The 26,640-nt window shown below is 36.9% G+C and overlaps 2 protein-coding genes and 1 long non-coding RNA gene across 8 annotated transcripts; 2 read left to right on the top strand and 1 right to left on the bottom strand.

The window, feature by feature from the left end:
- The first annotated feature begins 69 nt into the window (after positions 1-69).
- On the top strand, positions 70-18,979 carry tmc8 (transmembrane channel-like 8). The gene is made up of 16 exons (XM_048173710.1): positions 70-261; positions 2,178-2,394; positions 2,574-2,722; positions 2,802-2,939; positions 3,577-3,623; positions 4,065-4,204; positions 10,462-10,609; positions 10,694-10,858; positions 11,040-11,194; positions 11,572-11,641; positions 11,760-11,896; positions 16,365-16,542; positions 16,742-16,872; positions 17,545-17,694; positions 17,808-17,886; positions 18,293-18,979. The coding sequence occupies exons 1-16, from the start codon at positions 207-209 to the stop codon at positions 18,359-18,361; spliced, it is 2,028 nt and encodes a 675-aa protein (XP_048029667.1). The 5' UTR covers positions 70-206; the 3' UTR covers positions 18,362-18,979.
- On the bottom strand, positions 11,121-26,239 carry LOC125257247. Its single transcript, XR_007182271.1, has 3 exons — positions 26,112-26,239; positions 24,023-24,204; positions 11,121-11,233 (listed from the first exon to the last, which is right to left on the bottom strand). It is a non-coding gene; the product is annotated as an uncharacterized LOC125257247 (long non-coding RNA).
- On the top strand, positions 20,030-26,633 carry LOC125257246 (B-cell receptor CD22). Of its 6 annotated transcripts, none has more exons than XM_048173714.1 (9): positions 20,030-20,449; positions 20,544-20,570; positions 20,764-21,042; positions 22,117-22,410; positions 22,512-22,793; positions 23,985-24,278; positions 24,972-25,106; positions 25,187-25,211; positions 25,286-26,633. In XM_048173714.1, exons 1-9 carry the CDS (start codon positions 20,407-20,409, stop codon positions 25,365-25,367), a joined length of 1,461 nt encoding a protein of 486 aa, XP_048029671.1. In that variant the 5' UTR covers positions 20,030-20,406; the 3' UTR covers positions 25,368-26,633. The 6 variants fall into 6 exon arrangements, with proteins under 6 accessions (XP_048029671.1, XP_048029674.1, XP_048029672.1 ...); XM_048173717.1 differs by having other exon boundaries at positions 20,031-20,449; positions 20,782-21,042; positions 25,184-25,211; XM_048173715.1 differs by having other exon boundaries at positions 20,032-20,449; positions 25,289-26,632.
- The last annotated feature ends 7 nt before the right edge of the window (positions 26,634-26,640 follow it).

Genomic DNA, 26,640 nt, shown 5'->3' with positions numbered 1-26,640 from the left:
CAAGATCCCACTCACATCTTTTGACTCATTCTGATGCGACACCCACGTTCATCACATGACTTCCTGCATCTCTCATGCATTTCGCCTTCCTTAAACACACTGAGAACTGCGAACAAGAGGAGAGTCCCTCCACACTTGAAGTCTGTATGCTTGTCCTGTGTTCATATGAGTCTGTATGTGTGTTTGTAAGGCCTCGGCACTGACCGATGATGATGATGGAGACAAAAGACAGGATACCAAACTTCCAAAGACTCCTATCAGGTAAAGAAATGTATTTGTGAGTGTGTGTGTGTTTCTGTGACAGAGTCCGTCATCATCTTCATCATTGATCAAGTGATATATCATCATAGCTTATCATAGCTTCTTTATGCACATCAGTTTCCTCTGATGATTTAGAGTTTCAACAGAGACTTGACTTCCTTCTCCTTCTGTGGTTTGTTTGCAGAAATGCATCTCACCTCTTTCTTTCTTGCTTTAATCGCCGACGACACCAAAGCTGCTTTTTAAAAACAAAAACTTATGAAGTATTAGAATACAGTATTTTAGGTGTTCTTAATGTGTCTGAATGTTAAGAACACCAAATGTCAAGAAAAAAAAATCTTCCTCTATATTTTTGTCATTTTCCAGCGCAAATATCTAAACATTAACACATCAGGATACATTAACTAGAGAAGCAAATGACTTGAGATTTTGGGCTTGTTTACAGACAAGTTGATCAAAATGAAGTGAGTTTATGTTTAAAACAAGGAAAAATATCTGCCAATGGGGTGAGAAAAATAATCTTGTTTTCCCTTTGCATTCATTTTTTTAAATTGAAATATGCAAGAATATGCCACTTTTTTTTAAACAATATTCTTGCATATTCCAATAAAAGCCTTGCATATTCTTGCATGTTTCAATAAAAAAAGTTTCATATTCCAATAAAAAGTGTTGCATGTTCTTGCATATTCCAATAAAAAAAGTTTCATATTCCAATAAAAGGTGTTGCATATTCAAATAAAAAGTGTTGCATATTCTAATAAAAGACGTTTCATATTCCAATAGAAAGTGTTGCATATTCTTGCATATTCCAATAAAAAAAATTTCATATTCCAAAAAAAGTGTTGCATATTCTTGCATATTCCAATAAAAAATGTTGCATATTCTTGCATATTCCAATAAAAAGCATTTCATATTCTCGCATATTCCAATAAAAAAAACTTTCATATTCCAATAAAAAGTGTTGCATATTCTTGTATATTCCAATAAAAAACGTTTCATATTCAAATAAAAAGTGTTGCATATTCTTGCATATTCCAATAAAAAATGTTGCATATTCCAATAAAAAGCATTGGATATTCTTACATATTCCAATAAAAAGCCTTGCTTATTCTTGCATATTCCAATAAAAAAGTTTCATATTCCAATAAAAAGTGTTGCATATTCTTGCATATTCCAATAAAAAGCCTTGCATATTCTTGCATATTCCAATAAAAAACGTTTCATATTCCAATAAAAAGTGTTGCATATTCTTGCATATTCCAATAAAAAATGTTTCATATTCCAATAAAAAGTGTTGCATATTCTTGCATATTCCAATAAAAAGCCTTGCATATTCTTGCATATTCCAATAAAAAACGTTTCATATTCCAATAAAAAGTGTTGCATATTCTTGCACATTCCAATAAAAAATGTTGCATATTCCAATAAAAAGCATTGGATATTCTTGCATATTCCAATAAAAAGTTTCATATTCCAATAAAAAGTGTTGCATATTCTCGCATATTCCAATAAAAAATGTTGCATATTCCAATAAAAAGTTTCATATTCCAATAAAAAGCATTTCATATTCTTGCATATTCCAATAAAAACATTGCATATTCTTGCATATTTTCCATTGGCAGATTTTTGTTTTTGTTTTAAGCACAAACTCTCATGTAAATATATCTTGATTTAAAAATGTTTAGATAGTTGTACTGGAAAATAAGACAAAAAACACTGAGGCAGAAAAACATTTTTTTGCAGTGCTGTAAATAAAACAGATTATTGTACTGTTTTACAGGGAAATACATCATTTTAGTCTTTCTACTTCAAAATTTCATGTTTAATTCAATGTGTTGCTTCTCATTTCTTTGTAATTTGTTGTGAAATTTACTATCAATTTCTAGCAGTGATATGTATGATGTTTGTCCGCACAGATGACAGCTGCAACTCGGATCTGTCCAGCGACTCGTGCGAATATTATCAGACTGAGATATTCGGCCTGTTGCCGAGCTCACAGGCTCATCTACGAACTCACGCAGATGCCGTCACACATGATTCGGATGAGAGTTTTCACCTGGACAGAGTCTCCTGGAACCCCAGCGTGCCGCTCAGCGCTCTGCCTGTCTGTCTGCAGGACAAGAGAGACATCAGGTGACTTCCAAAGAAGATGCAGGATGATATTTTGATATACATTTCATACAACAGAAATACAGAAGTATCTATATTGGGGATCCTTCAAACGTTGTATTATCAGTAGTGGATTGTGTGAATTATACACAGACACGTCACCATCTAGTGGTCAATTTCAGTGTTTTGTTTGTGCCAATCAGAAAGCAGCAGAACCTGCAGAGAAGCAGCATTGGCAACTGGGAATCGTGGAGGCGGAGCCAGCAAACCACAAGGCGGCGCATAAAGGAGCATGTGGGCAGGGCCCTCTCAAGACTGTTGCCATGGAGTCACACGCTCCATAAGATCGAAGGTGACTGTCGCGTATGTTAATGTTGTGTAGGTGAGTACATGATGACAGAGCGGTTAACCGTATCTGATCTGGTCTACAGGTCAGTTTGGTGTCGGGGTGAAGGCGTACTTTGTGTTCCTGCGGTACTTGCTGTGTTTAAACCTGCTGTACTGCGTCATCATCGCTGGATCTGTGCTGACGCCGACGCTGGTGTACAGGGAGAACTCGAGTATGAATGGTGAGGGTCTGCTGTCTCTTAAAAGGCCCGTTCACAACTAGTCCGATAACTATGAAGATAATGATAATCATAATAGCATCTACACCAGCGCAATATCACTCGTAAAGTGCGATTTCTGCGAAACACTGTTGAAAGTGGACCGTGCACCACAACACACTTGTAGCCAATCAGCAGTAAGAGGCGTGTCCAGTCATCAGGGGGGAGGTGCCTGTGGTGCATAGTGTTTGTGAATTTTGGGGCGGAGCTATAAAGTTGGGGGTGTGATCCTTTTGGGTAGGGGTGTGTCTGTTTTGTTGATCTCAAATATCAACAGCGTTTCTCAGAAATTGCTTACTGTACCTTTAAATGCTCAAGCTCTGAAGCAGGATGGATTCTGATTGGCTGTCAATGATTTTATTGTTCATTCTGAATGTGATTCTAACAATATTGTTTCACTGTACCGTTATCGTTATAGTTGTGGTGTGGAATCTGCTGTTTGTTTATATTTAGAACGATTTTTAGAACTATATCTTTATCTTTATTGGTGTGAACGTTAATGTAGTTATCATTATAGTAATCGTTTTTGGTGTGAACGGGCTTTTAGAGTTAAACATGATGCATTAAAACTGATAAAACTGAGTTATTTGATTTCTTTTAGGACATCAGCGTTTACCTCTTGGATATAAAGACATTTTTGTCGGATCGGTAAGTCATTTTATGACGGTCGCTCTCTAATTTTTCAGTCTGACCAACATTTATTGAATCAACTCATTTACTATAACTGAACACTCGCTCACTGTGACCAGAGAGCAAAATAAGACAAGTGGCTTGTTATGCTGCATTTGCCTTTATATTGACTTATATTCTTTCTGTTAATGTAGTAAAATAAGTTTTTATTTTATTGCTTGACTTTTCACAACTTCTTTTGACATGCACATATATAAATGAATGTATGGTGATTTCTGTTAATCAGGATATTGTCTTAATTGTTTACGGCAGTGAGATTTATGTGTTTATTTGATGTACATTCTTGAGAATGTAAACAAGGTCATTGGTCTTATTTTCTTCAGCTGTCTTTAACACTCGGTATGCTGTTTTTCTCTCTCTAAACACATCTCTTCTGGGTCTGTTCTCTGTGTTTTCCAGGGTGTTCTTGAACACTCTCCAGTGTTTCATAGTTTCTACACTCGTGGGTCTCTTGATTTAGACTGTTTAAACACTCCGATCCTCTTTCTACTTGGCATGATCTCTATCCTCTTCCTCAGCATCATCATGGTGGTCCGCAGGTCAGATCATTCACCCCTGAGCTGTTAAGTGAATGTTCCTGGTTCAAGTTACAGATGGAGATGCTGCTCATTCAGAATAAGAGATTTCAGCAGCAACATGCATTTGCTGCTCTTGACCACTAAGTGGCGCTATAACCATAGACTATATCAACAGCATAATGTCTAATACTACAGAAAATCATTTAAACTCATCTCTAAGTTTACAAATGCTGTGCATAGAATTTAACAGCTGTTGAACTGGGAACATTCATAACATGTATCTGTGGAATCATTTCTCCTCTGATTTGTAGTGAATAGCTTCATTAATATGGACCCCATAAAGGGACATGGTGATGGAAAAATATGAGAATAATTTCAATGTTTTTGCATTAACTCACAACTTCAGTGTTCTCAGAGAACCTCTGATTTTGAACCTGAATGTAGTATGGAAAATATTTTACAAATTCTAAAAAGCAAACAAAGTTTCTTGGTAGAATTAAACCGTTTAGTGAGCGAACGCAAAGATTCTCTGTAGAATTAAACCATTCTTGGTAGAATTAAACCGTTTAGTGAGCGAACGCAAAGATTCTCTGTAGAATTAAACCATTCTTAGTAGAATTAAACCGTTTAGTGAGCGAACGCAAAGATTCTCTGTAGAATTAAACCATTCTTGGTAGAATTAAACCATTTAGTGAGCAAACGCAAAGATTCTCTGTAGAATTAAACCATTCTTAGTAGAATTAAACCGTTTAGTGAGCGAACGCAAAGATTCTCTGTAGAATTAAACCATTCTTGGTAGAATTAAACCATTTAGTGAGCAAACGCAAAGATTCTCTGTAGAATTAAACCATTCTTGGTAGAATTAAACCATTTAGTGAGCGAACGCAAAGATTCTCTGTAGAATTAAACCGTTTTGTGAGTGAACGCAAAGATTCTTGGTAGAATTAAACCATTTAGTGAGCGAACGCAAAGATTCTTGGTAGAATTAAACCATTCTTGGTAGAATTAAACCGTTTAGTGAGCGAACGCAAAGATTCTCTGTAGAATTAAACCATTCTTGGTAGAATTAAACCGTTTAGTGAGCGAACGCAAAGATTCTCTGTAGAATTAAACCATTTAGTGAGCGAACGCAAAGATTCTTGGTAGAATTAAACCATTCTTGAATTAAACCAGTCTTGGTAGAATTAAACCATTTAGTGAGCAAACGCAAAGATTCTCTGTAGAATTAAACCATTTAGTGAGCGAACGCAAAGATTCTTGGTAGAATTAAACCATTCTTGGTAGAATTAAACCATTTAGTGAGCAAACGCAAAGATTCTTGGTAGAATTAAACCATTTAGTGAGCGAACGCAAAGATTCTCTGTAGAATTAAACCATTCTTAGTAGAATTAAACCGTTTAGTGAGCGAACGCAAAGATTCTCTGTAGAATTAAACCATTCTTGGTAGAATTAAACCATTTAGTGAGCAAACACAAAGATTCTCTGTAGAATTAAACCATTTAGTGAGCGAACGCAAAGATTCTTGGTAGAATTAAACCATTTAGTGAGCAAACGCAAAGATTCTCTGTAGAATTAAACCATTTAGTGAGCGAACGCAAAGATTCTTGGTAGAATTAAACCATTCTTGGTAGAATTAAACCATTTAGTGAGCAAACGCAAAGATTCTCTGTAGAATTAAACCATTTAGTGAGCGAACGCAAAGATTCTTGGTAGAATTAAACCATTTAGTGAGCAAACGCAAAGATTCTCTGTAGAATTAAACCATTTAGTGAGCGAACGCAAAGATTCTTGGTAGAATTAAACCATTCTTGGTAGAATTAAACCATTTAGTGAGCAAACGCAAAGATTCTCTGTAGAATTAAACCATTTAGTGAGCGAACGCAAAGATTCTTGGTAGAATTAAACCATTCTTGGTAGAATTAAACCATTTAGTGAGCAAACGCAAAGATTCTCTGTAGAATTAAACCATTTAGTGAGCGAACGCAAAGATTCTTGGTAGAATTAAACCATTTAGTGAGCAAACGCAAAGATTCTCTGTAGAATTAAACCATTTAGTGAGCGAACGCAAAGATTCTTGGTAGAATTAAACCATTCTTGGTAGAATTAAACCATTTAGTGAGCAAACGCAAAGATTCTCTGTAGAATTAAACCATTTAGTGAGCGAACGCAAAGATTCTTGGTAGAATTAAACCATTCTTGGTAGAATTAAACCATTTAGTGAGCAAACGCAAAGATTCTCTGTAGAATTAAACCATTTAGTGAGCGAACGCAAAGATTCTTGGTAGAATTAAACCATTTAGTGAGCAAACGCAAAGATTCTCTGTAGAATTAAACCGTTTTGTGAGTGAACGCAAAGATTCTTGGTAGAATTAAACCATTTAGTGAGCGAACGCAAAGATTCTTGGTAGAATTAAACCATTCTTGGTAGAATTAAACCGTTTAGTGAGCGAACGCAAAGATTCTCTGTAGAATTAAACCATTCTTGGTAGAATTAAACCGTTTAGTGAGCGAACGCAAAGATTCTCTGTAGAATTAAACCATTTAGTGAGCGAACGCAAAGATTCTTGGTAGAATTAAACCATTCTTGAATTAAACCAGTCTTGGTAGAATTAAACCATTTAGTGAGCAAACGCAAAGATTCTCTGTAGAATTAAACCATTTAGTGAGCGAACGCAAAGATTCTTGGTAGAATTAAACCATTCTTGGTAGAATTAAACCATTTAGTGAGCAAACGCAAAGATTCTTGGTAGAATTAAACCATTTAGTGAGCGAACGCAAAGATTCTCTGTAGAATTAAACCATTCTTAGTAGAATTAAACCGTTTAGTGAGCGAACGCAAAGATTCTCTGTAGAATTAAACCATTCTTGGTAGAATTAAACCATTTAGTGAGCAAACACAAAGATTCTCTGTAGAATTAAACCATTTAGTGAGCGAACGCAAAGATTCTTGGTAGAATTAAACCATTTAGTGAGCGAACGCAAAGATTCTTGGTAGAATTAAACCATTCTTGGTAGAATTAAACCATTTAGTGAGCAAACGCAAAGATTCTCTGTAGAATTAAACCATTTAGTGAGCGAACGCAAAGATTCTTGGTAGAATTAAACCATTCTTGGTAGAATTAAACCATTTAGTGAGCAAACGCAAAGATTCTCTGTAGAATTAAACCATTTAGTGAGCGAACGCAAAGATTCTTGGTAGAATTAAACCATTCTTGGTAGAATTAAACCATTTAGTGAGCAAACGCAAAGATTCTCTGTAGAATTAAACCATTTAGTGAGCGAACGCAAAGATTCTTGGTAGAATTAAACCATTCTTGGTAGAATTAAACCATTTAGTGAGCAAATGCAAAGATTCTCTGTAGAATTAAACCATTTAGTGAGCGAACGCAAAGATTCTTGGTAGAATTAAACCATTCTTGGTAGAATTAAACCATTTAGTGAGCAAACGCAAAGATTCTCTGTAGAATTAAACCATTTAGTGAGCGAACGCAAAGATTCTTGGTAGAATTAAACCATTCTTGGTAGAATTAAACCATTTAGTGAGCAAACGCAAAGATTCTCTGTAGAATTAAACCATTCTTGGTAGAATTAAACCATTTAGTGAGCGAACGCAAAGATTCTTGGTAGAATTAAACCATTTAGTGAGCGAACGCAAAGATTCTTGGTAGAATTAAACCATTCTTGGTAGAATTAAACCATTTAGTGAGCAAACGCAAAGATTCTTGGTAGAATTAAACCATTTAGTGAGCGAACGCAAAGATTCTCTGTAGAATTAAACCATTCTTAGTAGAATTAAACCGTTTAGTGAGCGAACGCAAAGATTCTCTGTAGAATTAAACCATTCTTGGTAGAATTAAACCATTTAGTGAGCAAACACAAAGATTCTCTGTAGAATTAAACCATTTAGTGAGCGAACGCAAAGATTCTTGGTAGAATTAAACCATTTAGTGAGTGAACGCAAAGATTCTTGGTAGAATTAAACCATTCTTGGTAGAATTAAACCATTTAGTGAGCAAACGCAAAGATTCTCTGTAGAATTAAACCATTTAGTGAGCGAACGCAAAGATTCTTGGTAGAATTAAACCATTCTTGGTAGAATTAAACCATTTAGTGAGCAAACGCAAAGATTCTCTGTAGAATTAAACCATTTAGTGAGCGAACGCAAAGATTCTTGGTAGAATTAAACCATTCTTGGTAGAATTAAACCATTTAGTGAGCAAACGCAAAGATTCTCTGTAGAATTAAACCATTTAGTGAGCGAACGCAAAGATTCTTGGTAGAATTAAACCATTCTTGGTAGAATTAAACCATTTAGTGAGCAAACGCAAAGATTCTCTGTAGAATTAAACCATTTAGTGAGCGAACGCAAAGATTCTTGGTAGAATTAAACCATTCTTGGTAGAATTAAACCATTTAGTGAGCAAACGCAAAGATTCTCTGTAGAATTAAACCATTTAGTGAGCGAACGCAAAGATTCTTGGTAGAATTAAACCATTCTTGGTAGAATTAAACCATTTAGTGAGCAAACGCAAAGATTCTCTGTAGAATTAAACCATTCTTGGTAGAATTAAACCATTTAGTGAGCGAACGCAAAGATTCTTGGTAGAATTAAACCATTCTTGGTAGAATTAAACCATTTAGTGAGCAAACGCAAAGATTCTTGGTAGAATTAAACCATTCTTGGTAGAATTAAACCATTTAGTGAGCGAACGCAAAGATTCTTGGTAGAATTAAACCATTCTTGGTAGAATTAAACCATTTTGTGAGCGAACGCAAAGATTCTTGGTAGAATTTAACCGTTTTTTGAGCGAATGCAAAGATTCTCTGTAGAATTAAAATGTTTAGTGAGCGAACTCAAAGATTCTTGGTAGAATTAAACCATTTAGTGAGCGAACTCAAAGATTCTTGGTAGAATTAAACCATTTAGTGAGCGAACGCAAAGATTCTCTGTAGAATTAAACCATTTAGTGAGCGAACGCAAAGATTCTTGGTAGAATTAAACCATTCTTGGTAGAATTAAACCATTTAGTGAGCGAACGCAAAGATTCTTGGTAGAATTAAACCATTTAGTGAGCGAACGCAAAGATTCTTGGTAGAATTAAACCATTCTTGGTAAAATTAAACCATTTAGTGAGCAAACGCAAAGATTCTTGGTAGAATTAAACCATTCTTGGTAGAATTAAACCATTTAGTGAGCGAACGCAAAGATTCTTGGTAGAATTAAACCATTCTTGGTAGAATTAAACCATTTTGTGAGCGAACGCAAAGATTCTTGGTAGAATTTAACCGTTTTTTGAGCGAATGCAAAGATTCTCTGTAGAATTAAAATGTTTAGTGAGCGAACTCAAAGATTCTTGGTAGAATTAAACCATTTAGTGAGCAAACGCAAAGATTCTTGGTAGAATTAAACCATTCTTGGTAGAATTAAACCATTTAGTGAGCGAACGCAAAGATTCTCTGTAGAATTAAACCATTTAGTGAGCGAACGCAAAGATTCTCTGTAGAATTAAACCATTTAGTGAGCAAACGCAAAGATTCTCTGTAGAATTAAACCATTTAGTGAGCGAACGCAAAGATTCTCTGTAGAATTAAACCATTTAGTGAGCGAACGCAAAGATTCTCTGTAGAATTAAACCATTTAGTGAGCAAACGCAAAGATTCTTGGTAGAATTAAACCATTCTTGGTAGAATTAAACCATTTTGTGAGCGAACGCAAAGACTCTTGGTAGAATTTAACCGTTTTTTGAGCGAATGCAAAGATTCTCTGTAGAATTAAAATGTTTAGTGAGCGAACTCAAAGATTCTTGGTAGAATTAAACCATTTAGTGAGCGAACGCAAAGATTCTCTGTAGAATTAAACCATTTAGTGAGCAAACGCAAAGATTCTTGGTAGAATTAAACCATTCTTGGTAGAATTAAACCATTTTGTGAGCGAACGCAAAGATTCTTGGTAGAATTTAACCGTTTTTTGAGCGAATGCAAAGATTCTCTGTAGAATTAAAAAGTTTAGTGAGCGAACTCAAAGATTCTTGGTAGAATTAAAAGATTTTGTGAGCGAACTCAAAGTTTCTGGGTGGAACGCAAAAGTTTGCAAGCGAAAACAAAGTTTCTCGGTAGAATGCAAACATTTTTTGAGTGGATGAAAAGTGTCTTGGTAGAACTTTGGGGAACGCAGAAGATTTGTGAGCGCACACAAAAGCAATGAATTCAAATTTTTCCATCACTATGTCCCTTTAGGCTCTCCGTACACTGATGTCCACTGCGCTGCTCTCTTTCAGGACGGTGGTGGGCTACAAACACTCATGGCTCACTGGAAATCGCTTCAGTTCCAACCTGAGTTACAAGGTTTTCTGTGGGTGGGATTTCTGCATCCAGGACCATCAAGCAGCATCACTGAAACAAAACTTCATCAGAAACGAATTGAAGGTGAGAAATCAACAATCAATCAGACTCAGAGAGATACAGGAACAGCATTCCTATTGTCTCGATGACCTCTGACCTCTGCTTCAGATGGATCTAGAAGAGCAGACGTTTCACGAGCGAGTCCAGAGCCGATCGCTCAGACACTGGGTTCAGCTCATCCTCTTTCGGGTCTTTCTGAACTTCCTTGTGCTGATTCTTCTGGGAAGCTCATTCACTCTGATCCATTACTCCATTGTTCTGTCACGAAATGAGGTACTGTACATGTATAATGAATAATTAAAGAGGCCATATTATCATGTCCTTTTACAGAACCTTGATGTTGTTTTTTGGGCTCTACTAGAACAGGTCTTCATGCTTGAATGTTCATTATTTTCTCAATTGTTGCAGTGAGTTTCCTAATGATTGATGTCCAGACATTATTCTCTCTTGTCAGCATAAGGATCTTCACTGGACTTTGTCACTGATGCTTGAGTATCTTCCTCCGATCACAATGACGACAATAAACTACGTGTTGCCGCACATCTTCAGTAAGGTCTCAGAGTTTGAAGATTACTCACTCACCATCCAGCTCAACCTCACCCTAATCAGGTCAGACAGGTCATGCACTTTGACCTCTGGTGTGTGTCCCTGTGGTATTAAATACAGCAATATTTATTACTTTATAGCTCTTTATATAAAGTTGAATATATATATATATATATATATATATATATATATATATATATATATATATATATATATATATATATATGTCCAACTTTCTTCGCATACATACATTATATTCACATAAAGCAATACTATTGTCCAGCTGTAATCACTTAAATGTAACTATAAGGCATAAAGATATTAAGATATTATAAACATTAACATCATGATTTTCTGTAAAACTGCTTTGAAAACGATGTGTATTGACAAGCGCTATACAAACACCTTTGACTTGACGTAAATTTATGTGAATATTACAGGAGCATTTTCCTGAAGTTGGCATCTTTGGGCATCTATCTGTTCTTCCTCATTAGACCTCCAGCTGAACAGGTTTGTTCACAGGGAAAAACAGTCACCAATGAAATCTCTTTCATTTCTCAGTTGTAGACAATGAGATTACATGAAAGCAAATGGGGACTTTTGCTAATGTCTCTTTATCTGTGCTCAGAATTGCAGTGATACCAAAGTCTGTAAACAAATCCCAGTTTGTGGAGAGAACGAGTTTGGGAAGGAGATGTACAAACTCACCATCTTCAACTTCCTGGAGTGTTTCTTCACTGCGTTTTTTGTGGCTTACCCAAGAGCGTGAGTTACTCATACTTTATTGAACTCCTTTGAGCTCAAATATTGAACACAAACGTTTTATGAGCGAACGCAAAGTTTCTCGCTGGAGCGCAAACGTTTTATGAACGAACACAAAGTTTCTCGGTGGAACGCAAAGTTTCTCAGTGGAACGCAAACGTTTTATGAGCGAACGCAAAGTTTCTCGGTGGAACGCAAACGTTTTATGAGCGAACGCAAAGTTTCTCGGTGGAACGCAAAGTTTCTCGGTGGAACGCAAACGTTTTATGAGCGAACGCAAAGTTTCTCGGTGGAACGCAAACGTTTTATGAGCGAACGCAAAGTTTCTCGGTGGAACGCAAACGTTTTATGAGCGAACGCAAAGTTTCTCGGTGGAACGCAAACGTTTTATGAGCGAACGCAAAGTTTCTCGGTGGAACGCAAACGTTTTATGAGCGAACGCAAAGTTTCTCGGTGGAACGCAAACGTTTTATGAGCGAACGCAAAGTTTCTCGGTGGAACGCAAACGTTTTATGAGCGAACGCAAAGTTTCTCGGTGGAACGCAAACGTTTTATGAGCGAACGCAAAGTTTCTCGGTGGAACGCAAACGTTTTATGAGCGAACGCAAAGTTTCTCGGTGGAACGCAAACGTTTTATGAGCGAACGCAAAGTTTCTCGGTGGAACGCAAACGTTTTATGAGCGAACGCAAAGTTTCTCGGTGGAACGCAAAGTTTCTCGGTGGAACGCAAACGTTTTATGAGCGAACGCAAAGTTTCTCGCTGGAGCGCAAACGTTTTATGAACGAACACAAAGTTTCTCGGTGGAACGCAAAGTTTCTCGGTGGAACGCAAACGTTTTATGAGCGAACGCAAAGTTTCTCGTTGGAACGCAAACGTTTTATGAGCGAACGCAAAGTTTCTTGGTGGAACGCAAACGTTTTATGAGCGAACGCAAAGTTTCTCGGTGGAACGCAAACGTTTTATGAGCGAACGCAAAGTTTCTCGGTGGAACGCAAAGTTTCTCGGTGGAACGCAAACGTTTTATGAGCGAACGCAAAGTTTCTCGCTGGAGCGCAAACGTTTTATGAACGAACACAAAGTTTCTCGGTGGAACGCAAAGTTTCTCGGTGGAACGCAAACATTTTATGAGCGAACGCAAAGTTTCTCGGTGGAACGCAAACGTTTCTCGGTGGAACGCAAAAGTTTTTTGAGCGAACGCAAAGTTTCTCGGTGGAACGCAAACGTTTTATGAACGAACGCAAAGTTTCTCGGTGGAACGCAAACGTTTTATGAACGAACACAAAGTTTCTCGGTGGAACGCAACGTTTCTCGGTGGAACGCAAACGTTTTATGAGCGAACGCAAAGTTTCTCGGTGGAACGCAAACGTTTTATGAACGAACGCAAAGTTTCTCGGTGGAACGCAAACGTTTCTCGGTGGAACGCAAACGTTTTTTGAGCGAACGCAAAGTTTCTCGGTGGAACGCAAACGTTTTATGAGCGAACGCAAAGTTTCTCGGTGGAACGCAAAGTTTCTCGGTGGAACGCAAAGTTTCTCGGTGGAACGCAAACGTTTTATGAACGAACGCAAAGTTTCTCGGTGGAACGCAAAGTTTCTCGGTGGAACGCAAACGTTTTTTGAGCGAACGCAAAGTTTCTCGGTGGAACGCAAATGTTTTATGAACGAACGCAAAGTTTCTCGGTGGAACGCAAACGTTTTTTGAGCGAACGCAAAGTTTCTCGGTGGAACGCAAACGTTTTATGAGCGAACACAAAGTTTCTCGGTGGAACGCAAAGTTTCTCGGTGGAACGCAAACGTTTTTTGAGCGAATGCAAAGTTTCTCGGTGGAACGCAAACGTTTTATGAACGAACGCAAAGTTTCTCGGTGGAACGCAAACGTTTTTTGAGCGAACACAAAGTTTCTCGGTGGAACGCAAACGTTTTATGAGCGAACGCAAAGTTTCTCGGTGGAACGCAAAGTTTCTCGGTGGAACGCAAACGTTTTATGAGCGAACGCAAAGTTTCTCGGTGGAACGCAAAGTTTCTCGGTGGAACGCAAACGATTTATGAGCGAACGCAAAATTTCTCGGTGGAACGCAAACGATTTATGAGCGAACGCAAAGTTTCTCGGTGGAACGCAAACGATTTATGAGCGAACGCAAAGTTTCTCGGTGGAACGCAAACGATTTATGAGCGAACGCAAAGTTTCTCGGTGGAACGCAAACGATTTATGAGCGAACGCAAAGTTTCTCGGTGGAACGCAAACGATTTATGAGCGAACGCAAAGTTTCTCGGTGGAACGCAAACGATTTATGAGCGAACGCAAAGTTTCTCGGTGGAACGCAAACGATTTATGAGCGAACGCAAAGTTTCTCGGTGGAACGCAAACGATTTATGAGCGAACGCAAAGTTTCTCGGTGGAGCGCAAACGTTTTATGAACGAACGCAAAGTTTCTCGGTGGAACGCAAACGATTTATGAGCGAACGCAAAGTTTCTCGGTGGAACGCAAACGATGTATGAGCGAACACAAAGTTTCTCGGTGGAACGCAAACGTTTTATGAGCGAACGCAAAGTTTCTCGGTGGAACGCAAACGTTTTATGAACGAACGCAAAGTTTCTCGGTGGAACGCAAACGTTTTATGAGCGAACGCAAAGTTTCTCGGTGGAACGCAAACGTTTTATGAACGAACGCAAAGTTTCTCGGTGGAACGCAAACGTTTTATGAGCGAACGCAAAGTTTCTCGGTGGAACGCAAACGTTTTATGAACGAACGCAAAGTTTCTCGGTGGAACGCAAACGTTTTATGAACGAACGCAAAGTTTCTCGGTGGAACGCAAACGTTTTATGAGCGAACGCAAAGTTTCTCGGTGGAACGTAAACGATTTATGAGCGAACGCAAAGTTTCTCGGTGGAACGTAAACGATTTATGAGCGAACGCAAAGTTTCTCGGTGGAACGTAAACGATTTATGAGCGAACGCAAAGTTTCTCGGTGGAACGTAAACGATTTATGAGCGAACGCAAAGTTTCTCGGTGGAGCGCAAACGTTTTATGAGCGAACGCAAAGTTTCTCGGTGGAACGTAACCGATTTATGAACGAACGCAAAGTTTCTCGGTGGAACGCAAACGTTTTATGAGCGAACGCAAAGTTTCTCGGTGGAACGCAAAGTTTCTCGCTGGAGCGCAAACGTTTTATGAGCGAACGCAAAGTTTCTCGGTGGAACGCAAAGTTTCTCGGTGGAACGCAAACGTTTTATGAGCGAACGCAAAGTTTCTCGCTGGAGCGCAAACGTTTTATGAACGAACACAAAGTTTCTCAGTGGAACGCAAAGTTTCTCGGTGGAACGCAAACGTTTTATGAGCGAACGCAAAGTTTCTCGCTGGAGCGCAAACGTTTTATGAGCGAACGCAAAGTTTCTCGGTGGAACGCAAACGTTTTTTGAGCGAACGCAAAGTTTCTCGGTGGAACGCAAAGTTTCTCGGTGGAACGCAAACGTTTTATGAGCGAACGCAAAGTTTCTCGGTGGAGCGCAAACGTTTTATGAGCGAACGCAAAGTTTCTCGGTGGAACGCTTTATGAGCGAACGCAAAGTTTCTCGGTGGAACGTAAACGATTTATGAGCGAACGCAAAGTTTCTCGGTGGAACGTAAACGATTTATGAGCGAACGCAAAGTTTCTCGGTGGAACGTAAACGATTTATGAGCGAACGCAAAGTTTCTCGGTGGAGCGCAAACGTTTTATGAGCGAACGCAAAGTTTCTCGGTGGAACGCAAACGTTTTATGAACGAACGCAAAGTTTCTCGGTGGAGCGCAAACGTTTTATGAACGAACGCAAAGTTTCTCGGTGGAGCGCAAACGTTTTATGAACGAACGCAAAGTTTCTCGGTGGAACGCAAACGATTTATGAGCGAACGCAAAGTTTCTCGGTGGAACGCAAACGATGTATGAGCGAACACAAAGTTTCTCGGTGGAACGCAAACGTTTTATGAGCGAACGCAAAGTTTCTCGGTGGAACGCAAACGTTTTATGAGCGAACGCAAAGTTTCTCGGTGGAACGCAAACGTTTTATGAACGAACGCAAAGTTTCTCGGTGGAACGCAAACGTTTTATGAGCGAACGCAAAGTTTCTCGGTGGAACGCAAACGTTTTATGAACGAACGCAAAGTTTCTCGGTGGAACGCAAACGTTTTATGAACGAACGCAAAGTTTCTCGGTGGAACGCAAACGTTTTATGAGCGAACGCAAAGTTTCTCGGTGGAACGCAAACGTTTTATGAACGAACGCAAAGTTTCTCGGTGGAACGCAAACGTTTTATGAACGAACGCAAAGTTTCTCGGTGGAACGCAAACGTTTTATGAACGAACGCAAAGTTTCTCGGTGGAACGCAAACGATTTATGAGCGAACGCAAAGATTCTCGGTGGAACGCAAACGTTTTATGAGCGAACGCAAATTCAACTTTAGTTAATGACTGTATGTTTCTTTTCATCATAGCTTATTAGTGGAGAAGTTTCCATCCTCATCATTACTAGCCAAGAAGCAGTTTGAGATTTCCTTTAACGTGCTGGACCTGGTCAACAGTCAGACGGTCACATGGGTTGGCATGTTTTACTGCCCTCTACTGCCGGCCATCAGCACCCTCAGGCTGCTGTTCCTCTTCTACATCAAGAAGGTTTGATATTTGCATTTGCATTTGTATATATTTTAATTTTATTCAAGTAAACGTGTATTTATTTCAAGCAACAAAAATATTTGTTATGGTTTTAGTTAACTATAATAACCCTGCAAAAGAGAAAAGTCAAAAGCGATCCAAAAGAATGTTTTAAGATCATATTTAAAAACAGCTGATATAATAATATCTCTCTCGTCAGTTCACAGTGGTCCGCTGTTGTGCTCCGGCTCAGAGAATGTTCCGGACCGCCAGTTCATCTGTTCTCTTCCATTTCATGCTGTTGTTGGGTCTCTCCATGTCTGTGGTCACATTAGTTGTCAATATCAACAGGTACCAGTCAATGCTGATATATACTGTACAGTATATTTATGATATAATACAGTGTTTTTTCATGCATTGGTCAGTTTTGGTCTATTTTGCTTCCATAACACATGGAAGGAAAACATCCAAAAGTGTTTTTATTGCACTTTATCAAAATCCATATCTTTAAAGGCGGTGAGTTTAAGTCGGAAATCTTTACAGTTTTATTCATATCTATATTCTGAAGGTTTGTTCATGTATCATTCACCTGATTTATATAACCTTTTACTCCTAAAAACATGGTAAAAATATATATTATTTTCTGTCTGTTGACAGTATTTTCTGATTTAAGGAGTAAATCCAAAATTTCTGAAAAACCTATAATATGTCAACAAAATCAAAGAACAATTTTGAATCTGGCTTTATCCAATGTTAAGATTTTTGTGCTGGAAATGTATGCAAATTTACTTAGATTATGCCTCATTTGCATGTTTTTTGTACAAAACTTGTACAAAACAGCTTTTCAATTCTTAATGCAATTAATCAAGTATGGTGAAATCCATTAGCTAAATAAGACGTAATGAAACATATAACAAAAACCTATTCACCTAATAAATGTATTCACTCATAATATGTGAGTTTTATATTAGTGTGGTTTTCCTCATGTTCATAAACCGTATCCTGGCATGTTCTCATCTAAAGGTTCGATCAGGGTGGCTGTGGCCCGTTTAAAGACAGAAACGTGTCTAATGTGACCAATGTGTGTAAAGAGGCGCTGCCCGAGCAGGTCCAGAACACCATCAGCTACATCACGTCGGAGGCCTTCGCGTTCGCTCTGATACTGGCTGAGGTGTAAGTGTGTGTTTTTGGTTTCTAATGCTGGATCCTAAGCAGCTGTGATGGAAAATTCACATAAAAATAGGATGTACGTCAATTTGTTTGTGACCCGTTGACCTTTTTCACAGTGTCGTTCTGACGTCGTACGTGTCTCGTGGACGAGCGAATCGTAAAGCCATCGAGAGACTGAAGGACATGTTGGTGATGGTGAGTGTTTTACGTGAACTGAGAAGTCTTAGTTTCATTAGCTTTTATGTGATTATTATTTGGTTAGTTCACCCAAAAAATTACTCGCCCTCATGTTGTTCCACACCCGTAAGACCTTCGTTCATCTTCAGAACACAAATTAAGATATTTTTGATGAAATCCGATGGCTCAGTGAGGCCTGCATAGCCAGCAATGACATTTTCTTTTCCACTGTGAGTAAATTATCAGGACATTTTAATTCAGAAGTGAACTAATCCTTTACAAGTAATGCAAGTTTTCTATTTCTACTTCTGAACTATATATCAAAATGTTAATGCTATGCCCAAAACTATTTCTAAAACACTTCTATGCTTCTTGTAGAAGGGTAATTATCTGCTCCTGAATCTCTTCTGTATTCTGTCTCCAGTGCAGCTCTGATAAACGCTTCCTGGTGAAGCAGCACTCGACGATCACGAGACGACAGCTCAGACGCTAACACGACATCCGCATTATAAAACAAACACAAACGGTAACTTAAAAACATTGTCTTCAGGTAAACAAACTGAGGCAACGACTTGATCTGAAACTGCTCACTGTCATGAAAAAGTAAATTACACCTGCTTTTGGCTCAAGGGGGGAAAATATAATGCTAAACCAAATGAGCTTAAGTTGAGGAAGAAAGGAGATTTGCAATGATTTCATTTAATTCAGAGTTTTATTCTTTGTGCTCATGAACTCTAAGTTTAGTATATTAGGTCAAAGTTCACCCTAAATGTCATGCCTTTTATAGTTTAATTTGGTCCGTTCACACCAGTAACGATGACTATATTAGCGGACGATATTGTTCTGTTTATTATCAGTTTATAAGTTTATATGCTGGAGCTCTTAAAGCAGGATGGATTCTGATTGGCTGTCGGTGTTTTTATTGAAAGTGATTCCGACAATATCGGTGTCGTTATCGTTATATTCATTATTCTTGCTGTGTTAAATGTAAACATGTCAGAAGTGTAAAGTATGTTTGTGGTATTTTTAAAGCTTCTTGTCAGTATTATTTTGTGCATTTAAGTTTGTACATTTGTTAATGTATTCTCTCAATAAAGTAAATACTATAATAGTTTTTGTTGATATTTTGATTTTTTTTATGTTTTCTGTTTTCATTTTAGTTAAAAGTTTTAGTAATTTTGTTGTGTGTTTTATATACGTCCATATAGTTTTTAGGTTTTAGTATTTAGTTTTTTAGTTATTTTAGTACTTTAACTTAACCCTTATAGGGTCTTTGGGGTCTTTTTAGACCCCAAACGATGATGACTCTTTGTCCAAATGACATTAAACTTTGTACAGTTGTTAACACTTTCTAGATCTACAAATAAAAAAATTGGAGTGATGACTTCTTTTTATGTTAGTGTAGAAAAAAAAAAAGTCACATTCAGGGTCTCTCCAGAGACCGCAGGCAACAAAATGTAATTTTACTCTGTTTATTAATGTTTTTACTCCACGTTTGTGCACTTTTTGGAGGATTTATCATATTTTTAAAATGTATATAAATAAATTAAACTATATATTTTTAAATAGGTTTTTATAAAAAAACAGCTTTTTATGTAAAATTCACCAGCAGATGGCAGCAGAGCTCCACTATTTGCTATTTGACTGACTGAAAGACTCTTTTCACAAGTATTTTCAGCTGGATTCATATCTAAATATTATCAAATCACATTTATGACAATAAAAATTACTTTTTGTCAAAGTTTAGCATTTTTTGGTACTGAAAAACATAAGTTTTTCAATAATGTTGATTTTGAGGATGAATTTTTTCCATTTTCTAAGCGGGTCTCATCATAATGTAACAATATTGAAAAACTGATTTTTTCATTACAAAAAATACTAAACTTTGACAAAAAGTAGCCTTTATTGTCCTAATTGTGATTTCATAATATTTAGATATGAATCCAACTGAAAATACTTGTGAAAAGATGTCTTTCAGTCAGTCAAACAGCAAGTAGTGGAGCTCTGCTGCCATCTGCTGGTGAATTTTACATAAAAAGCTGTTTTTTTATAAAAACCTATTTAAAAATACATAGTTTAATTTATTTATATACATTTTAAAAATATGTTAAATCCTCCAAAAAGTGCACAAATGTGGAGTAAAAACATTAATAAACAGAGTAAAATTACATTTGTTAAAAAAAACAATTATTTTGTTACAAAATTACATTTTGTTGCCTGGAGTCTCTGGAGGCCCTGAGTGTGACTTCCCAAAAGAAGACCGCACAAGGGTTAAATCTAGCTTAGTTTTTTTATATTCTATTTCAGTTAATGTTTATTTTATTACGAGTAATTGAATTTTTTTAATGGTTTTAGTTTTGGATAACGATACTGTGCGTCTCAACTCCATCGTTCCTCTTCAGTGATGAAGCTCGTTATCTCTGATGAACACATGATGAGAACGACCTGCGGCCCGCTGATATCACACACACACACACACAAACACACACACACACACACACACACACACATACAGTCGTGATGTCAGTAGACGAGTGAATGATGCGCCGAAGCCTCCATTTCCTCCTCATGTCAATCTTTGGTGAGTTACGGATATTTTTACGACAGAAACGCATCAATGAAATTTACTCATGTCTCTTACTGCACATTTATTGGATTCTTCTTTTGTGTTTCAGTTTTGTTGGGACTTGTGACAGAAATCGGTACTTCTATTTCTTAAATAATCAATTAATTGATTACACTTTAAAATGTATTAGTGTACATGTAACATGAACTAACAATGAAAAATACTGTATTTAATGCATTAACTAATGTGACCGTATTATAAAGTGTTACTGATTATTTCAGTGAAATCAAATAGATTCACGTTCTGAACACCAGATGAATTTCTCTCAGTGTTTGTGGTGTGCGCAGGCGGATCGCGTCTGAAACCGGTTCTGTCTGGACCCAGTAAGGCCTATCTGAAATCTCGAGTCCAGTTTCACTGCGAGGTTCCAGGCTGGTCTTCACCTCTGACCTTTGAACTCCGAAAGGACACAGGCGAACTTATTGAAGCGGAAAACAACGTCAAGGTCACCTTCACCCTGCAGGTCACTGAGGGGTCAGAGGGCACGTACTACTGCAGGGTCACGGCTGAAGGGCAAACCAGCAACGCCATCCAGTTCCACGTCGTGAGTGAGTAAAACCGGATCATGTGCTGAATTAATGTCATTAAAGGTGACGACCTTCGACTGCTGAAGCCGCTGATGTTTTGTTTTACAAGTCTACAAGTTTACTATTGTTATTATAGTAATATTTATATTGTTATAGTTTATATTAATGTTTAGAAGTAGCTTTTATTTTATATTTTCAGTTTTCATTTTCATTTTTATTAAAGTTTTAGTAATTTTGTTTTGTGTTTTTGTTATGTGTTTGTCTATATAGTTTTGATTTTAATTTCAGTATTTTTATTTTCAGTTTTCATTTTAATTTTTAGCATTTTTTATGTCATTATTTGTGTTTTGTTATTTCATTGTTTTTTAAATATTACTATTAAGTTTTAATTTATTTTTATTTAAATTTTAGTTTTTTTATTTCCAGTTTCATTTTAAATTTAGTTTAATTTTTTGTCATTTTTGTTCTTTGTGCTTTAGTTTTGTTTTTTTGTTTTTTTAAATATTACTATTTAGGTTTAATTTATTTTTATTTCAGTTGTTTTTTGTTTCATTATTTTTATTTCATTTATTTTAAGGCAAGTTTTTCATCTAATGTCATTATTTTTTAAATATTACTATTTAGGTTTAATTTATTTTTTATTTAATTTTATTTTCATTTATTTCCAGTTTAATTTTAATTTGTTTAATTTTTAATAATTTTATTGTGGTTTTTTTTTGTTTTATTTTATTTATTTATTTTAAATATTACGATTTAGGTTTAATTTATTTCTATTCCAATTTTAGTTTTAGTATTTATTTATTTATTTATTGATTTATTTATTACCAGTTAAGTTTTTTGTTTAATTTTTAGTAATTTTGTTATGTGCTGTTATATTTTTATTAAGTTTTTTTTTTAATATTACTATTACTATTTTAGTTTCATTTATTTTTATTTAATTTATTTTTTATTTCATTATTTTTTATTTCTAACTTTTGTTTAGTAAAAGTTTGTCATCTAATATTTATATATTATTTTATTTTAATTCAGCTTTATTTGGCTGTGTGTGATGGAGTTTGATTGACAGATGATGTCGTGTTGTTTTGTCCCGGTCAGTTCCAGTCGTAGGTGCCAGTTTGAGCTCAGATCCGGATCCACCAGTCCTCTATGAAGGAGAGAAGCTCACCCTGCGCTGTCTCGTCAGGAAGGGGACACATCTGTCCTTCACATGGTATCATGACAAACAGGAAGTGAACACCTACTCAGACCTCTACCGGCTCTCTGAAGACGCTCTCACGGTGGACGAGGCGAGTGAATGGCATGCTGGGACATATTCGTGCACAGCTCACAACCAGATGGAGGTCAACCCAAGATTTTCCAGCAGCCAAATTCTCCATGTCATTGTGAAAAGTAACAAATTTGACAGAAATCAAGTCCTGTGCTACATTTGTTTTAGTTCAATGTCCGGTTAAAAATGCATCCTATTTCTGAACCGGTTTTATGATTTTCAGATCACATCTCGACACCCAAGTTATCGTTCACAGTCTTCTTTAATGGCTCCAGCTTGATGGCCAACGTCAGCTGCCGTCTGGCACGTGGATCTCCGCCTGTGACGTTCAGTTTGCTGGTGGATGGACTGGAGACGGACGTGAAGCGTCTGGATTCACTGGAGTCCTGGTCCGTTCTGCCCGTCTCTGTTGGTCTGGATAAGGGAGCGGCTCAATGTAAAGCACAAACAGACACACAGCAGCTCACGTCTGATCCTGTGCGTTTACACGTGGGTGAGCAGAAGAGTGTGTTTCGTTTTATTTAAATATAATAATAATAATAATAATAATAATAATGCAATTTATCTCTGTTTTTATCCTCTCAACTATGCCATTTTGACCCAATGTGACTTATACACAATCAATGTATAGTCAGGTGCAACTTATTTTCTGGAAATCAGCATATTAGATTTCTGAAGGATCATGTGACACTGAAGACTGGAGTAATGATGCTGAAAATTCAGCTTTGATCACAGGAATAAATTACACTTTACTATATATTCACATAGAAAACAGCTGTTTTACATTGTAATAATATTTTGTGATTTTTGCTGTTTTTAATCAATTAAATTCGGATTTGATCACGGGAATTAATTACATTTTACTATTTATTTACATAGAAAACAGCTGTTTTACATTGTAATAATATTTTGTGATTTTTACTGTATTTTTATTCAAATAAATTCAGCTTTGATCACAGGAATAAATTACACTATTATATATTCACATAGAAATTATTTATCGCCTGAGCCGTTAAGTAAATTTGTGGAGAGACAGAACAGCAGTAGAGTTACGAGAAGTAATACAAACCATGATTGTAAAATTCCATACTGCAGGACTAGTTTTGGTCAGACAGCTTTTTCTGTTAGAAGCGTTAAGCTCTGGAATTTATTGCCATCCGACATTAAAACTATTCCTGATTTTAAAATGTTTTCTTCCAGGCTTAAGACTTGGTTAAAGATAAATCAGATTTGTACTCACCTTTAATATTGTGAATATATTGTGTATGTTTGGAAGTTATAGAGTATTTTTATTTGAGTTTTATTAATGTATGAACTGGTTTTTAGATATTATGTTGTATTTATTGTTTCTGATTGTTAAAGGCCCTTCTAGGGACAAGTGTTGCAAATTAGCCTTTGGCTATACACACTGTGATACAGACATCAGATTGTTTTGTTATAATGATCTATGTTGGTGGTATCTGTCCCTATCAAATAAACTATTAAAAAAAAAAAAAAAAAAAAAAAAAAAACAGCTGTTTTACATTGTAATAATATTTTACAATTTTTACTGTATTTTTTATCAAATAAATGCAGCCTTGATGAGCAGAAGAGCTCTTTCAAAAACATTATGATCAGTACTGAACTCTGAATATCAGAAGTTTGATGGCACTAACCTGGCAAAACCGGTGACTATTTCTGAACCTGTTTGTGTTAGTTCCAGTAGGTGGCGCTGTGCGTGTCATGGTCACATACCTCCATGATGCCGACTCAGTGGTGGCAGCCGCTCGGCTCAAATGCGTCCCCGGCAGAGGAACGTTTCCCACGTTCTCCTGGTTTCTGAACCGCTCCTCCCTTCCACCAGAGGGCGACGCTCATGTGGTGATGCAGAACGGTCAGATCTTAGTCCTCACAGATATCAGCTCCGGTTATTACCGCTGCCGGGTGAGAGACAGTTTCAACGACAGCTCAATCTGGGTGGAGAGCGAGGACATCTTTATACAGAAGACAGGTGAGCGTGTGATTCACGTCCAGTAAATTTCAAGAAAGATGACCAATTCTTGTTTTGTTTATGGAATATTTTATTGTTTATTATAAATGATTTATCGGTGAACATCATTATTGCTTTAAATTCGTGTTCCTGGTAATCTTGAATCAGAATAACTTCCTCTTGCAGCATCTCTTCTCTTCTCTGATGATGAGGGCGGGGCAACCTGTCACTCACATGAGATCCACCAATAGCAAACCACAACCATCCAATCAATTCCCCACAGACAAAATCAAGCCCCGCCCTACATTTGTTCTTGTTTGAAAAGCGTTTCACTCGCAAAGAAGAAACGGAAGTTGTGCTCATCTTTTCCTCCCTATTGTACCGCATATCTGAGAGGAACGCTTTGCAAACAAGAACAAATGTAGGGCGGGGCTTGATTTTGTCTGTGGTGAATTGATTGGATGGTTGTGGTTTGCTATTGGTGGATCTCAGAGTGACAGGTTGCCCCGCCCTCATCATCAGAGAAGAGAAGAGATGCTGCAAGAGGGAGGAGAAGATATTCTGACTCAAGATTATGAGGAACATGAATTTAACACAATAATAAATCATTTAGAATAAACACTAAAATATTCCATTCAAAAATAAGAATCGTCTATTTTGATTTCATGGTGACTTTAAAGAAAGTTGATGATGGTTTCGTATGTTCTTGCACAGATTTGTCAGCGACGCCCATGGAGGTCATTGCGTTATTTTTCTGTGGTTTTCTGTCGATGGTGATCGTGGGATGCTCTATTTTTATGTTCTGGAGCACTAAGCGCAGAAACGACTCCTGCAAACGTTGCAGTAACCGTAAGTTCTGTCCACTCATTTCTTCGTGTGTTTTTGTCGGAAAGTAATTTTGATTATATTCTTTCTCCTTTCGTCAGAAGATGAGATCCAGTCTGAGGCGATACCGTGAGTCTCTCAAAAGCTTCATTTGGATATGATGCTGTAAAGCACAGATCTAACCTCTCTTCTGTTCTTCTCAGCAGAATGAACGCTGCAGCTGATGTTTCCTTTGAACCTCAAACTGTGGAAATGAAAACAGTCATCATGGAGTTTAAGGCCTAGACCTGACCAGCCCAACACACTAGACTTGATTAGCTGGTTCAGGTGTATTTAATTATGGTTGGAGCTAAACTTTTTGTTGTAAATGTGTTGTATTATTAATATAATGTTTATTTAACCAAATGTTGCTATTGAACTTGCCTAAATAAATAAATAAATGTATGGCCAATAATTTTAGTGACAGTATTGTATTAACAATAATCATGACAATCCAACACAGTAAAAATATATTTTCTTAAGTTCTAAATAAAGCAAAGATTATTGGAGTCCATTTTTGTAACAATTTTGACACAGAATTCAGTTCGATTCTGATTCACAAGCTCTAGATTTTATTTGATTCCGATTTAAATATCTGGTATTATGTCAGTTTTTCTTAAGAAAAACACATCTATTAACTAAAGCTATACAGGGAGTATGTCAGTTAGAGAGATAAGAAGTTGTATAGCCAAACATTTATATAGCACATGCCGTTTTTATATTTAATGTTTTTTCTACTACAATTCGTTGTTGAAATATAAGCATTTGAATGTGACTAGATCAAGGATTAATGACATATCAATAAGTAAACAGAGTTATTTTTCTAGCTAACTATCGAGTTGACGGGCATTGAATGTGTTTTCTGAGGTAAATGTGGCGTTACGTGACGTTTATTGTTCTCAAGCTGTTTAATTGACATAGTTTGAAACACTGATCGATTACATGAGACATGATTCATTTCAGTAAGTTGTAGTGTATCTTTCAACATACCTTTTGTTGTTCATTCATGTTTATTCCGTGATATTACTACTAGCAGTAATGAGGAGGAGATTAGCGGTTCACGTCACGTGTCGTTTGAATTGAGGCGCTACGGGAAAACCGCGCGAACTTGGCAAAACTGCTGTCACGCCACATTCAAGAGCGCCAAAATAACATTTATTGTTTGAATTATAGTGATTATATGAAAGAGTTTGTTTCAAAAATTAACAAATCGCAAAGTGCATTGCGATTATTGCATGGGAAAGCACTGTAAATTTATGTTTATGATCGAATTTAACCTTCATTTACAACTTTACACCAGTAGGTTGCGCTGTTGCCAAACTCTAATGGTAGCTACTTACTCAAGGCAAAGAATAACAAGTGACACTCAATAGAGCGCTCCATTGAAACACCGGCCGGCGCCCCGCAGCAGCCCTGCGTTTCCGCCATTTTGGGGTGAAAGCGAGTCGTCAGTCCACTAGTTTCTATGGCAATATCAGCTGCTTTGTTAAAAAAAAAAAAAAAACTACATTAAAGCTGA

The sequence above is a fragment of the Megalobrama amblycephala genome, linkage group LG21, assembly GCF_018812025.1.
Source record: "Megalobrama amblycephala isolate DHTTF-2021 linkage group LG21, ASM1881202v1, whole genome shotgun sequence".
NCBI lineage: Eukaryota > Metazoa > Chordata > Actinopteri > Cypriniformes > Xenocyprididae > Megalobrama > Megalobrama amblycephala.
The sequence above is the reverse complement of the archived record's forward strand: the minus strand, read 5'-3'. Positions and strand labels throughout refer to the sequence as shown.